We start from the raw sequence: 13372 nt of genomic DNA, 5'->3' as shown, positions 1-13372 counted from the left end.
TTGATTTTTGAATTTGGTTCTTCGCGCGTGTCGATTGATTTTACATCTCGTCGATTATTTGAGTCTTTGTTTTTGAGACTTTGCTTTCCGATGCCACTGTTAAGATGCTCCGCATACCGATGCCTGACCCGAAATGTTTGGTTTGTTTCCTATTTTTGGAGGATCTGCGAAAGGGGGTATCTCATGATCTCATCTTTTGCCGCGTATTCTCTCCGGTGATCCGAACTCGTAGACAGCATTGCTGTGTCCACTAACAAAACAACCGCAGCTGAATCATGGCATTGACATTTCGGCCGACGGGTCAACTTTGTATGCTTCCAGCGCCGCCTCCGCATTTTCATGGTCCTACGATGCTACAGCCAAGAAAACCACATCGCAAGCTCGCACGCTAGTCACCGGGATGGCAAACACGGGACACTCCACCCGGACAATCTGGCTTTCGAGGCACGAGGACGGCATGCTGTTCGTCAGTCGTGGAAGTGGGCCAAATATTGATTCCGAAGCTTCGGACCCCTCCAATGGGATCAGCATGATAAAGGTTTTCAATATCAAAAATACGACATCCCCATACAACTATTCTCGAGACGGGTTGGTTGTGGGATGGGGCCTCCGGAACTCCGTCGGTGTCACCGAACATCCCGTCGACGGGGGAATCTGGAGTGTTGAGAACTCGGTTGACAACATCAAGCGGGACGGCCGCGATATTCACGATGACAACCCTGGGGAGGAGTTGAACTATCACGGCTCCCTGAGCGGATCCGCTTCTCAACTCCTAGGAGGCAACCATGGCTACCCTGACTGCTTTGCTGCGTGGACTCCCTCAGAAATTCCCAGAAATACGGGCCTCAAAGTTGGCAGTCAATTTGCCATGGGAGATGCCGGCGGGAGAATTGACGATGCAGCTTGTGCGCAGCGAGTGGCTCCTCGGATCACATTTGCCGCGCATATGGCTCCGCTTGATATCAAGTTCGACCCCAGTGGTTCCAATGCGTGGGTTACGTTCCACGGTAGTTGGTATGTCTTCTTTGGCTCGCCTCTATCGCCGTTCCGTTTTCGCTAACATTCCCCAAGGAACCGCGATCAGCCAATTGGATACAAACTCTCCGTTGTTCGCTTCAACGCGGCTTCGGGCCAACCAACGGAACCATCGGATTCCCGCACTGCTGCCATCGATATCATGGCCAATTCGGCCATGGATCAGTGCCCCAATGGCTGTTTTCGACCCGTGGGGTTGGCATTCGATCCAAAGGGTCGCCTTTTCGTGTCGAGCGACTCGACCGGCGATATTATAGTCGTCACTCGCCGTGATGGTGCACCGGTGGGACCGTCGACAACAGTGACCCAGAGAAGTTCAACGGCTGGAGGGGCGGGCAGTACTTCAACGCAAGCAGGTCTTGTCGGTCGATACGCACCTTGCGCTAACAATGCCTTTGCTGGCCTTGCGGCGTACTGCATGTTTGTCGCATAGGAAGGGGATCTCACACTCACTCAAGATTCGTGCCAGTTTCACGTTCGGTCTTATCAATGTCCACGAGATTGTACATACTCACATGCCAATACCAGACGTAGTGGATCTCACCCACGAGGTCGAAAGATTTTCAATTGTTGTGCGGCCTGCATGTGAGATTGGTTGGTACACAGGTTAAGGACATTGTCTAACTTTGACAAACCGTTGACATTCACCTCCAGGCTCACTTCCATTGCATTCAGTCAACCAGGTCACCCGTTTTGACTGTTCGGTATGTTGGGAGATGTTCACCAGAGGACTAAGCGCTTGGCATATTCACTTCACTCACTTCACTCTGCACCGATGAGCCTACACATGATCACCTTCTCTACGGCCTTCGATGATAATAACCTGTTGTTCATCCGCTCACTTTCACTTTCAATAGGAATCGATCAATAGCAACCATCGTGATTGGCCTTCTATTGATGATATACTATGCTATTTACACATGCTTATCCTCTACAACTATTGTCCCATTGAGCCATTCATTATTGAGAAGATTAGATTTATGAGATCTCTGCCTCCTTCGCCAACTCTCTGTTGCCTATAAAAACATCTTCCTTTCCCGATCTTCGTTTACTTTCCACCTCCGATCCTCAATCTCAGTTCCTCACCTCATTTCCTCAGGTCCGCAAAAATATACAACGACATCTGGTACATCTGCTACCATTATCAAAGCAAAGCATCTGAACAACAACCATCATGACTGGTTCACGGCACTCCCCTGGTGGTGGTGCCACTTTGGTTGGAGTGCCCCTCGAGGTAAGTCGACTTCCGGATAGCACTTGAGGTCACTGACTAACTCGCAACCAGATCAAGCACTTGATCGCAAGCAACCTCGATGACAAGGACCTCTGCAGCCTTAGAGGCGTCTGCGGAGGACTCCTCGAGGCCATGGAAGACACTTCGTTCTGGAGGAGCCGCTGGCACGACACCTTCGATCCTCCCAATATGCCCATGGAGACCTCCACGTACAAGGTGGATTATCAACGTCGTCAGCGTGACCTCGCCGCACCGGATGACAGTTTCGGCTATTCCACCATCAGCGATGATGAGCGACATATCCTGTACACTCTTCGCGCCATGGTCACTGGTATGTGACATAGTTGGCAGCGTTTGGTTACTGATCAGCTTTGACAGTAGCAGTTTGTTTTTTGAGCGAATCGTTTCAAGTCCTTGATTTCGGCATTGCTTGTTGTTGCTCACTCACTCCTCGGACACTAATCTTCATCCTCTGTAGAAGCCTTTTCAGGATCTACTGATCATGGCAAACAGAAGCAGTCGAAGAATGCCGCCCTTGTGGAGAAGTTCATGCGCAGGACCGATCTTCTGAAGCATGTCTTCAGCAACTACCGTCGCCCTTTCACGAACCCTTGTAGCAAGGAATATGCGGGCTTGGTTAGCTACAGGGCTGGTAAAAGTCAGGCTCGATCTCAAGCCGCGATCATATTGCTCTTTGCACATCATATGCTCGATCCAACTCTAGAGATGGAGATTCATAATCCCGAAATGTCGCAGTACATGGCCTACGCGGATGACCGAATGTGTCCCATTTTCGGTGGATACAACAACATGGAGGTCAATCTCCCCTGGGTTCTGCACGTCATCAACTTCTTCAGATCTCACTTCTTGCTTCCATATCTGGGGACGATGTGGGCCACCTACACCTCGCTGGATTCCCGGCAACGCCCGCGAGGTCCCGACTCGGATCTCGTCAATGGTGCTCGTCCAATTGGTCGACGCTGGAATGGAACCTATTGTATGTGCACATCTCAGTCGATCACATTGATGAGTGATCTAACACCAGAAAATAGCTTACCTCGATCGCCATGACGTGCTCGATATCCGTAGCGCGGGACCCGACTCTGGGTCTCTCTTCGATGACCGCAACCTTGACAAGGGGGACAAATCGATCCAGGTAACAGCACAGTCATTCCGAGATTCATTTATCTGAACTGACTGAAGAATAGAAATTGGTGATCGACTTCCCGGAGAGCTTTGCGACCGATTGGCCGGAAGGGTTCGAACAAATCCTGCACTCCTTGCGCGAGCCGAGTCCCCGCCGCACCCGAGCCCAGCACCGTGGCGGAATCCCCGAATTGGAGACGAAGAGCATGCGAGAGGCTTCTCGTCGCTTCATCGGCACTGGCTACGATGACGAGTGAGTTCCCCGCCCTCGATCGATGTCCTGGGGACCACCTCTCCATCGGCAATTAAGTTCATACTAACACCACCACCAGGGACTTCTTCTCTCAAGGCTTTCTCAATCCGTTACCTTCCCAGAATGGCGTTCCCGGTTTCCAGCGAATTACTATGATGAAATATTTTGAGGATGGCAATCCCTTCGAAGACGCCCTTTGGGCGTACGAAGGGGTGGTTTTGCCCGGGTCGAAGATCATCGTCGGCCGTTGGTGGAGCTATCAGCCCCAGGAGCCGGAGAACTTTGTTCGTATCATTCGTATTGCCGTTCACTTTACCAGGCTCATGCTGACTTGAACCCCCATCTTTAGATGTACTGCGGGCCGTTCATCATGTGGGAAGTGGATGATGCTCAGGATGACTGGTCCTGGCAAAACGATCGCGAGCGTGATGGTTTCGTCGATGTGTAGGCGACGCTCGCCGGATCTCAACAGACCTTTTACGCAGCATTTAGCTCTGCGAAGGTCATGACATTACGCACGCAGTTCATGCATTTCAATCTACATGGCACCCTGACGGAGGGGTTCATAAAGGCGTTTTATTTGAAATTTTCTATGGCTATCGTTTTCGGTCATATCAGTCGAGGGCCCGGAGGTAGAGGGAATTGGACCTTTGGCAAGTTGGCAAGGTCTTGAGGGGAGGCAGGTGGCGTGCATTTGAGGGGGATATGGAGAGGGCGATTATCCACGGCAGCCAAAAAGTGATTTAGTAAGTGAGGCGGTTAAATATATTCGACAAGGACAATTCAGTCCATGATTCAGATCAACGGGGTTTCAGCGTTTCATTCCGTGAAAGTCTTGAGTTTACGCAGCGCCGCACTCGCCCCATCAATATTCCCTTGCCTCCAATCCAAACCGTTTTCATGGACGCCTCTGTATGCAGGTACGCCTGCTACTTCAAACGACTTGCGATCATCAAATACCGTTGGGATGGAGATCCGCCATCCGTAAAGCCAGTGATCCTTGAGCTCTCAGGGAGCAGACCGTCACGGATAGCTTTATTAATTCAAGGATTCAAACAGTTCGACGGCAATCATTCCTCGATCGTCTTCACACATTCCCAACCGCCCTTTAGCCGTTCCTTCCAGAGGCTAACCCGGTTATCGCCGGTGCTAACAGCGAGAACATTGCCACTCAAGCTCCAGCTCACCCGCCATGCCACGGTCTCGAACGTGAGGACTTCCGGCTGCCATTCTCCTACAAACGGTTAGCGACACTCCTCAGCAGGCGCGCACGAGCGGCGACGGCGGTGACATACCTCCGGATGCGGTCGACGAACTCCAGATCCGCACCGTCTTATCCTGCGAGGCCGACGCGATATAGCTCTTCGCGAGGATCGTCGGCGCCCAGGCGACATCGCGCACCCAGTCCTGGTGCCCAGTGAGGGTGGTGGTGTTCTCGTAGCGGGACGCCGCCGCGTTATACTCCCAGATCTTCACCAGGCAGTCGCTCCCACCAGTGACGAACCGACGCGTGGCTGATCCGTTCGCCGATGGCATGGCGCTCGCGACACCGGCGGGGCCGACGCTGGGTGCCCAGCTGACGGCGTTCACGCCGAGGGAATGCGCCTGGAATATTGTGTGGGCCCAGGTGTTGTCTTTGAATTCTAGGACGGAGACATTGCCGTCGGAGGAGGCGCAGGCAAGGAGACATCCGCTGTCGTGGGGAGACCATGAGAGGAGGTTTACGGAGGCGGTGTGGAGGGAGAAGTCGTAAATTCGTTGCCTGGATTGTCCTGCATTAGTTTGGGTGCATGCGGGGGAGACAGGGTGTCCTGAATATACCATTGACCGTTCTGCTCTCGCCAGATGAGGACTTTACCGTCATAGCTGGCGGATGCGAGGATGTTGCCGTACTTCGGATGTGCCTGGAGATTGTTACTGGCCATGTCCGCTCACGATGCGACGTCCACGTACCCATGAGACACACCATACTGCGCCTTCGTGGCCTTTCAGGGTCTCTATCAGCCTGTGTGCTTCGCCCTCGATCTCGTAGATCTTGATGGTCTTGTCAGAGGAGCATGTCGCAAGGCGGCGCCCGTAATAGTCGAGGACGGCATCATGCTAAGGACAGGCTGTTACTTCCGTGGCCAGGTTTCGAAGTTGGTGCTGTGCTGGCTTACAATCATGTCATCGTGACCGGTATTTGAGATGACTTGCGCCTAGATTGATAGGATTAGCTTCAATCCAGGCCGAAAACCCAAGAGTGTAGGATCAGCTTACCATGATGGCGTGTTTGTGGGCAATGCGGGCCTCGTTCTCTTCTATTTGCGATAATGTTTACGCCTTTACGGAGCAGCTCTACAGCTACGGTATGCCATATCAGAATCATGCTTAGCTAATCTTCTCGAAAAGTCGGGTCACATGGTATAGATCACGTGGTATGACCAATTGGCATTGGGCAAGAGCGACCGAGGCCGGAATTCGCCGTTGCCTCCGACGGTTTCTCATATGAAGTTCCGCCTCTCGTTCTCTCCGGCGACGTTTCTTATATTTCCTAGTTCTCTTCGTAATATTCATGTACAGGTATTGTGCGTAAGAGATTTGGAGACAACAGGAACGAGACCAAAATGGCCGATGCATTGTGCGGTCCGTCGAACGCCCTGCAAAGCTTCCAGAAACATGCTGCGACAGACCGGACTCTGCAACAAGACAGACTGGTGCAACGACACTCCCCTTCTCAGGTAGGATATTTCTTGCTATCCGAATCTGTACCGTCTATTTATGCATAGCAGCAGGGCTTTCGATCATCACCGGGACCAGCGGGAACTTTAGATCCGGAATTCGAGGCTTTCCAAGCCGGCGCCTCTCCACAGACCCTCTCCGAAGCCAGCCATTTCAACCATCACCTACCCCCTCAGCACCATGCTGCTCCGCAGTCGTCTCTTCCTGGCTGGGCTTCAGACTTCCAGAACCTGACCATAGGATCCGCCCCTCCTCAGTTTGCTCCGTCGCACCAGGCGCAGTCGCACGTGGGGCAAGGCGGGGCATCATGGCACCAAGACTTCCTGCAACAGCAGAGCGGACCGTCGCCGCAGACTATGCAACCATCGCAATTACGCCCGTCATTTTCGCCGATGGCTCATCAGCCTCTCTACGCGCCGATGTATTCGCCGATGAATCAAGTCAGCGAGCAGCCCGGAAAGCAGCGGGCCGAGTTTTATGAGGAGAACCTATTCGATGATGCAGCGTTCGAGAGAGCCTTCGACGACGCCAGAGCAGAGATTTCTTTGGGAGAGAATGTGGAGAGAGAACTCCTAAACCCAGATGTAACGTACGATCCAGTGCACGATGAGTCGATACACGACACCATCAGCTACTTGCAAAACCAAGGCCTGGACGCCGAGGCCGACTACTACACGCAATACACGCCCGAGGAGCTCCAACGAATAGAGCGGGAGCACAGAGAAAAGGGACAGGGGGTAGCGGAGCAGCAGCCCCAGGTGATTGACGATGACGCCCTCGCGCAGACTGCCGGACAGCTGTTGCAGAGTGTATCCGATAACACGAGCCAAAAGTTCCAGGAAAGCAACTTTTTGGCCTTGATGCGCAAGATCCGGGACAAAGAGATCAAGGTGGAGGGAGATCACATGGTCGAAGTCAGTCTGCCCTCGTCTCCTCTAAGCACAACGACAGTTGAGACCCCGTCAACTGAGTTCACACCCATCCCCTTCCCAGACCCTGGGATGTCTCTGGAGTGGGGCCTCGTGTCATCCTCACTTTCGCGGCCAGGTTCGTATGATGGCCATGGCATGGACGTGTCGGGACTCAACCCCGCGTACCTCCTCCATAACCATAAACCTGAGTCGGTCGCTTGCAAGGTGTTAGGATGTGATGGCTCCGCCCATTGCACATATCACGCGCCTTGACCCCATAGCCCTTACTTAGCATCGCCAATACCTTTGTGCATCGTTCTAACTTGACCTGTTTGGATAGACCCGAGAGTCCCGGATACCACCGTCGGAGCAAGATATTGACTCTGGCCGGGACCCTTTACAACTCGCGAACGGTGGCTCACCCCCATCGAACGCCTTCCCCGCTGGTGAGTCTTCTGCTAGCTCTCTACAACCGTGAGCCGCAACGGGGATCGATCCACTCGAGGACGCATCGAGGTAGCAACCCGCCCAGCTCCCTCGACGTTCTGCGGCACCGATGGGCGAGGTGGGCCCTGCATCAGTGGCGAATAACGTGAAGTCCAGGGTTTGCGGCTAACCAACGTGTCGCCTCATCGACAGTGCGCTCCACTGTAGAGTCGGATCCCGACTTTTCTACGAGCGACCTGTTTCTTGCGGGGAGATTTTCTGGTACGCGAAAGAAACCGTCGTACGCGGCGGGCTGCCATATTCGACGAGATGGTCAGTTACTCGCTCCGTCGGAAGAGCTATTATATTAGTGCGTGGCGGGATTGTGGGTCTACCAGCACACATCAAAAGGATGTCCAAACATCAAAATCTCTACTGAGCCTCCGGTGTCGGATTCATCACCGACATCTGGAGTGTTATGATTTCTAACGATTGTCACTTTGCGGGATTATTGGCCTGAGAATTGCGCCGCTGGGCGAGCGGATGAGGTCGTAGTTGTGGTTTATTACAGTTGGATACACAGCATCCCATAGAGATAGAGCTGCCGGCAACCAAGGCGGCCAATATCCTTCACATATTCGTACAGTGCTCGAACTCAATGAAGCCGTTATGTGCAGCCACCGGACATCTCAGCGAAGCAGAGCATCCCCTTCTCCTTTCTCCCCAAGCCGCCCTGTATTCCACCCATGTCAAATAACTCATACATACAACCCTCAACATATCTTACAATCCCGTGGATTTTGGAGAGGAGAAGATAAGACTCCATATCCAAACGCCCCGTGTCCAAAATTCCGCCGGCGTGTGGACTGGGCGCCTTGGTGGTTCTAAAAAGAAGTCTCTCAAGCTTGCTTTGGCCAAATGGCGCCGTGAAAAGCCACGCAAGTTTCGAGTGGAAGCAAAAGCCGCGGTCTTCGCCTGCACGCACCTCACAGGTAATCCCTCGCACTCTTCTGCAATTCGATCAACCTCCATCCCCTCGTCTCGGGATTGTTGACATCTTCGGGGATCCTCGTTATGCCGATGGCGTAGGTGACCTGCTGCACTTTGTCGTCCATGCCGGCCATGAGTTCCCCGGACTTGGCGTTCTTGTACACGTGGACCTCCTGCGTTCGGCAGCTGATGATGAACACCGGAATCTCACCGGGATCGAGCAGCCGGGCGGAGAGGATGTCCACGTTCCGGATGTCGAGGATGCGGCCGTCAGACTTGAGGCCCGCGGTGGTATACTGCTGCATTAAGGCGGAATACACCGAGAACTGCGCGGCCGACAGCCACAGCTTCAGCGTCTCCACGTCCCCCTTCACGTAGGCGTCGAGCACCTCGGGCAGGATGTACTCGCGCATCTCCTGCAGGAACGGCTCGGACTGGAAGTTGGGGTCCATCTCGCGGAACTTCTTGATCACGGTGGCGGTCTCGGTCTCGGCGAAGAAGCCGGCCACGCGGTCGGAGATGCTGCGCGCCGTGGTGATGAGGGGGTTCTCGGATTCTTGGTAGGTGGATTTGATGGAGAAGATGGACTGCATCACGGGGCTGGTGTCGCGGAAATCGCGCCACGACTCTTTCCACTTGGCATCCTTGTGAAGCGTCACGTTGGTTCCGGCGCTGTCAGAGATTAGTTACGAACATAGAGCATGCTTTGGGAGTACACGTACTTGATATCCTCCTCATGCACCTCCGTCCTCCGCGTGGACTTGAACTGCTCCCGCTCCTCGCGAAGTCGCCGCCGCTCCTCCTTCTCAACCCACCCACCATACCTAAACGAGCTCCCATCGTCAATGGTGTTCTTAACGCTCTTGTAAGCCTGCGTCTCCCGCAAAGGCCGCGTCACCCTCTCCAACCCAATTCCGAGGATGGCAAGCCCTTTCCGGGCCCATCGAACGACCGTCAAATTCCACACCCACGCGGACGACGAGCCGATCACGCGGCCGGTCTTCTTGAAAGCAGTGGCGGTGGACGACGAGGCGACGTCGGACGCTTGGCTGTAGACGCTGCGCGCCTTCTGGAGCTTTTCGTTCTGCGTGAATTCGGTGTAGCCGCTCGCCAAGGCCTTGGTGGATTCGTTCCATTCCTTCGACGCTTTGAACTCGGTCTGCAGGGTTTCGGTGAAGACTTGCCACGGGGTCTTATCTCCATGTGGCGGTGGTGGAGGAGCCTTTTTCTCTCCATCCTTTTCTCCGTCCTTCTCCCCCTCCTTGTCTCCCTCGGACTCCTTTTCTGACTTGGCTCCCTCTTCGTTCACTCGTCCATCCTCCTTGCCAGTAGCACTCGGGTCCTCTTGTCCGGATTGCTCAGATGCCGCCCGGGACTCCTCACGACTCGTAGCCTCTTCTTTCGGCTTCGCCTGCTGCCAAACGCTGGCCTGCGAATGGAACGTCCGCGCCGAGAACCTGGGAAGACGTAGACTAGATGGTTGGAGATAGAGACGGGTGGGAGAAGAAGCCGAGTGGGCAGACACCGCAGGCCGTAATGACGATGATGGAGAGGATTCCGGTTGCGAGGATATCCTTCGATATGCAGCTGTTCGACCGAACGCGGACGCCGGAGCGGAGGCGAACGTTCTCTGCGGCACTTTCAACCTCGATCGCGTGCCCACGGCACCTCGAGCAAGGGCGCTCATGATTTTCTTTTTCGGTTCCGCCTCCCGCAAAATCCCCTTCTCCCCAAGAAAGAAGTAGAAGAAAAAGGCGATAGGGTGAGTAGGGAATAAAGGTTGAAGAGGAAGGTGATGGATGAGGGTATTGATGGTTCCTTCCCAATGGCGACGAATGGAAAATCGAAATCTTTTGGATCGGCAATTTCCGGGCGGACAGGGGGGGGACCAAATAAGGAAGGGACAACTGACAATTCTCAATTCTCGCACCTACTGCTTGGAGCTCATCAATATCAACATTTATTCATCCTCTCACATCCACATTCCCACCCTCCTGTTGCTCCTCCCATTATCGTCTGCAGGAGGAGTGCCGGTAATAATAATTTGAACCATGTCTCGTCACGTCTTGTCCAATTGGCTCCGGCTTCCTATCTGCAACTCATGTCGGTCCACCCTCACAAGACGAACCGCTCCAGAGCAGATCCGGAAATTCTCCCAAATCGCCTCCTTCAAGGCAGAAAAACCATCAGGAGATCAAGATAGCTGGTGGGAGAAAACCTTCGCCGACGCCCTAGACAAGTCCAAGTCCACCCCGTCCTCGACCCAGCAGACCTACTCCTCTCTCTTCAACTCCCCTCGAACCCCAACGGTGCCGGGCATGCCTGGCATGCGGGGCTCGCCACAGTCTGCAATCCCATCCTTTGATCCCGCCGAAACCGAACCGTACCACCTGCACGTCTACACGCACAAGCACAACACCCACATCACGCTCACGAAGCCGGACCGTAACGCGTTGATCAGCGTGTCCTGCGGGAACATCGGGTTCCGGAAAGCCGGGCGCGGCACGTACGATGCCGGGTATCAGCTCACCGCGTGGGTGATGAATAAGATCAACACGACGGGGTTGCTGCCGAAGATCGAGGACCTCGAGCTCGTGTATCGGGGGTGGGGGAAGGGGAGAGAGGCTTTCACGAAGGCGCTGCTAGGGCAGGAGGGCAGGCATATCAGGGGGAAGATCACGAGGGTGACGGATGCGACGCGGTTGAAGTTCGGAGGGACGAGAAGTAAGAGGCCAAGGAGACTGTAACCGGTTGGACGTTCGTCTGCTGGGAACGTTGTGGTTTTTTATTATCTTGGAAGTGTGGCGCGATGGTTTCGAGCATTGTCTAGTCGGCGGACTGTATACTGCATTTCTTCCGGTTGGTGGAAGCATGAAGCATATTGCATGGCGCGGATTGGAGTTATCTGAGAGATTTGATCGCAAGATGGGTTATATTGATATCTGGGACAATGTACAATTCGCTAAACCGAAAGATCCCTAGCCTGCTAAAGCGGAAACAACAACTACAAGACTCAACGACTACCTCCGATGTGGAACCGGCGCTCGCTCCGAGGCTGGTAAATATCTCCTGACGCCATCGTTCACGGGGCCTTCTAGCGACGCTATCGAGTCCGTACGACCACCCTGCGAGATCCGATCCATCTCCACCTCCCAACTCCGCTGCTCCCCATCCGACACCGCCCGCACCTTCCGCTGATATTCCGTGCGCAGCATCACCGCCCGCTCGTCGTCCTCCTCGTCCACCAGCTCCCCGTCAGCGGTCTCCACGTCCGGCGGCGCGACCCATTCCCGCGGCACCATGCACGGCAGCGCGACACCGATGGCGGCGGCGCGGTTGATCCAGCGTGGGGCCGGGCGGGAGGTGAGGCGTTCGCAGAGGTACGAGGTGAAGTGGTTGCAGTTTTGGGTTAGTAGGGTATACGAGGTGCCGAGGAATCGGTGGGCCGCCTGGATGCGACAGCGCCGTTAGTTCCGCGAAATACAAATTCCACGAAGCTTCAAGCGTCTCACCTTTCGAATGACCTCCTCGGTCTCCGCTTCGTTCAATAGGCAGAATCCATGTAGTATCTCGCTCCGAAATGTTCCACCCGGCGGTTCTAGTCGCGGCCTGCCGAATGTCAATATTTTTTTTAGTTATTCGCATCCCACGTTCCCACTGACCGTGTCCAATATACGCCGGTTGCGCCTTCCCTCTGATGCCCGCCAAACGCATACTCCTTGTCTCTTACGACGACGCCCGTGTGGAGCAGAGGCCCGCCGATAAACCAGAGGAACGAAGAAAGCCGGCCTGGCTGCGGTAGGGTTAGCTAGGGCGAAAGATACACGTTGGGTACTTTCTTACTGGTAGCAGGTCGTAGACATGTATCCGCACCTCTGTTTTCTGTGCGGACGGGGTTGCATGATGGGAATTTGAACTTGAACGAGCGTGACGGGTAGACGATGGCATCCTAGAGGTCTTCTCTCCTTCTGGACGCGGATGGGGTCAGGGTGGGGGAAGGTGGGCAATTGCGATCGCAGACCGTCACGTTGCTTGCTGCCTGTGATGTCGGTGATACAGACGATGCGGCACAGCCGATGTCACTTGTCAGAAGGGAATGATGGCATGGACGTTTGGATGCACCGATTCAATAATCATACTCAGTAAATCTCTCTGGTCAAGGGAGTCAAGTATAAGGTCGTAAAGTTAACGTGAAAGAGCCCCTCATATTAATTACCAACTGATCGGGGAATAGGTCACTTCACGGTTCCCATCCGCGGTTGGGGTGAGGCTCCTCGCCGCATTCCGCCCTTCTACAGCGGAGAATGTGGTTCGGTGCTTCTGGGGTGGAGCGGTGGGGCAGCTTCGCATCGGAGTATCGGGGATTCGGAGCGGAAGAATACGTCGTCCGTAAGAGACGCTTGGGTGAGAATTCTTTCTATTCGGCAGCTGTAACAATCTCTTTCTCGTCTCAACATCAATAAGAGCAATCGCTACTTCATCAATTCCCCCAATTGAACCCTCATACCTTAATTTCTTCCCTTCGTCGCCCATTTCCTGAGTGCTGTGAGGAGCAGGCTCCCCCGCCTTGAATGCTCGTCACCCTCCATAGCTTAGCTATTTCACCTCTCTCCACTTCTCGCACTTTCATTTCGACCTTAATTTTTCCATCTCGGC

General features: G+C 54.2%; 7 protein-coding genes across 7 annotated transcripts; 4 read left to right on the top strand and 3 right to left on the bottom strand.

Annotated features, from left to right (window-relative positions):
* Nucleotides 1-264: 264 nt before the first annotated feature.
* On the top strand, nucleotides 265-1605 carry P152DRAFT_267871 (soluble quino protein glucose dehydrogenase). Its single transcript, XM_033674842.1, has 2 exons — nucleotides 265-1014; nucleotides 1072-1605. The coding sequence occupies exons 1-2, from the start codon at nucleotides 401-403 to the stop codon at nucleotides 1466-1468; spliced, it is 1011 nt and encodes a 336-aa protein (XP_033535956.1). The 5' UTR covers nucleotides 265-400; the 3' UTR covers nucleotides 1469-1605.
* A 966-nt stretch (nucleotides 1606-2571) lies between these two features.
* Nucleotides 2572-4088, top strand: P152DRAFT_267811 (uncharacterized protein). The gene is made up of 4 exons (XM_033674840.1): nucleotides 2572-3266; nucleotides 3322-3425; nucleotides 3478-3668; nucleotides 3748-4088. Exons 1-4 carry the CDS (start codon nucleotides 2819-2821, stop codon nucleotides 4001-4003), a joined length of 999 nt encoding a protein of 332 aa, XP_033535955.1. The 5' UTR covers nucleotides 2572-2818; the 3' UTR covers nucleotides 4004-4088.
* A 609-nt stretch (nucleotides 4089-4697) lies between these two features.
* P152DRAFT_267759 (COPII component protein) lies at nucleotides 4698-6006 on the bottom strand. Its single transcript, XM_033674839.1, has 6 exons — nucleotides 5928-6006; nucleotides 5828-5866; nucleotides 5622-5768; nucleotides 5490-5572; nucleotides 4964-5430; nucleotides 4698-4902 (listed from the first exon to the last, which is right to left on the bottom strand). The coding sequence occupies exons 1-6, from the start codon at nucleotides 5928-5930 to the stop codon at nucleotides 4739-4741; spliced, it is 903 nt and encodes a 300-aa protein (XP_033535954.1). The 5' UTR covers nucleotides 5931-6006; the 3' UTR covers nucleotides 4698-4738.
* Nucleotides 6007-6252: 246 nt separating this feature from the next.
* P152DRAFT_512710 (uncharacterized protein) lies at nucleotides 6253-7764 on the top strand. The gene is made up of 2 exons (XM_033682764.1): nucleotides 6253-6388; nucleotides 6437-7764. The coding sequence occupies exons 1-2, from the start codon at nucleotides 6275-6277 to the stop codon at nucleotides 7571-7573; spliced, it is 1251 nt and encodes a 416-aa protein (XP_033535953.1). The 5' UTR covers nucleotides 6253-6274; the 3' UTR covers nucleotides 7574-7764.
* An 899-nt stretch (nucleotides 7765-8663) lies between these two features.
* P152DRAFT_267623 (TIM44 subunit of mitochondria import inner membrane translocase) lies at nucleotides 8664-10585 on the bottom strand. Its single transcript, XM_033674838.1, has 3 exons — nucleotides 10273-10585; nucleotides 9439-10158; nucleotides 8664-9388 (listed from the first exon to the last, which is right to left on the bottom strand). The coding sequence occupies exons 1-3, from the start codon at nucleotides 10401-10403 to the stop codon at nucleotides 8713-8715; spliced, it is 1527 nt and encodes a 508-aa protein (XP_033535952.1). The 5' UTR covers nucleotides 10404-10585; the 3' UTR covers nucleotides 8664-8712.
* A 458-nt stretch (nucleotides 10586-11043) lies between these two features.
* Nucleotides 11044-11463, top strand: P152DRAFT_392864 (translational machinery component; the record flags this gene model as incomplete). The annotated part of the gene is made up of 1 exon (XM_033676166.1): nucleotides 11044-11463. The coding sequence occupies one exon, from the start codon at nucleotides 11044-11046 to the stop codon at nucleotides 11461-11463; it is 420 nt and encodes a 139-aa protein (XP_033535951.1).
* A 273-nt stretch (nucleotides 11464-11736) lies between these two features.
* Nucleotides 11737-12664, bottom strand: P152DRAFT_465202 (DUF862-domain-containing protein; the record flags this gene model as incomplete). The annotated part of the gene is made up of 4 exons (XM_033680617.1): nucleotides 11737-12165; nucleotides 12229-12325; nucleotides 12379-12509; nucleotides 12560-12664. The coding sequence occupies 4 exons, from the start codon at nucleotides 12662-12664 to the stop codon at nucleotides 11737-11739; spliced, it is 762 nt and encodes a 253-aa protein (XP_033535950.1).
* Between the last annotated feature and the right edge of the window lie 708 nt (nucleotides 12665-13372).

The sequence above is a fragment of the Eremomyces bilateralis genome, assembly GCF_010015585.1.
Source record: "Eremomyces bilateralis CBS 781.70 unplaced genomic scaffold P152scaffold_5, whole genome shotgun sequence".
In the NCBI taxonomy this organism is placed as follows: domain Eukaryota; kingdom Fungi; phylum Ascomycota; class Dothideomycetes; order Eremomycetales; family Eremomycetaceae; genus Eremomyces; species Eremomyces bilateralis.
This window is presented reverse-complemented; position numbering and strand designations above follow the sequence as displayed.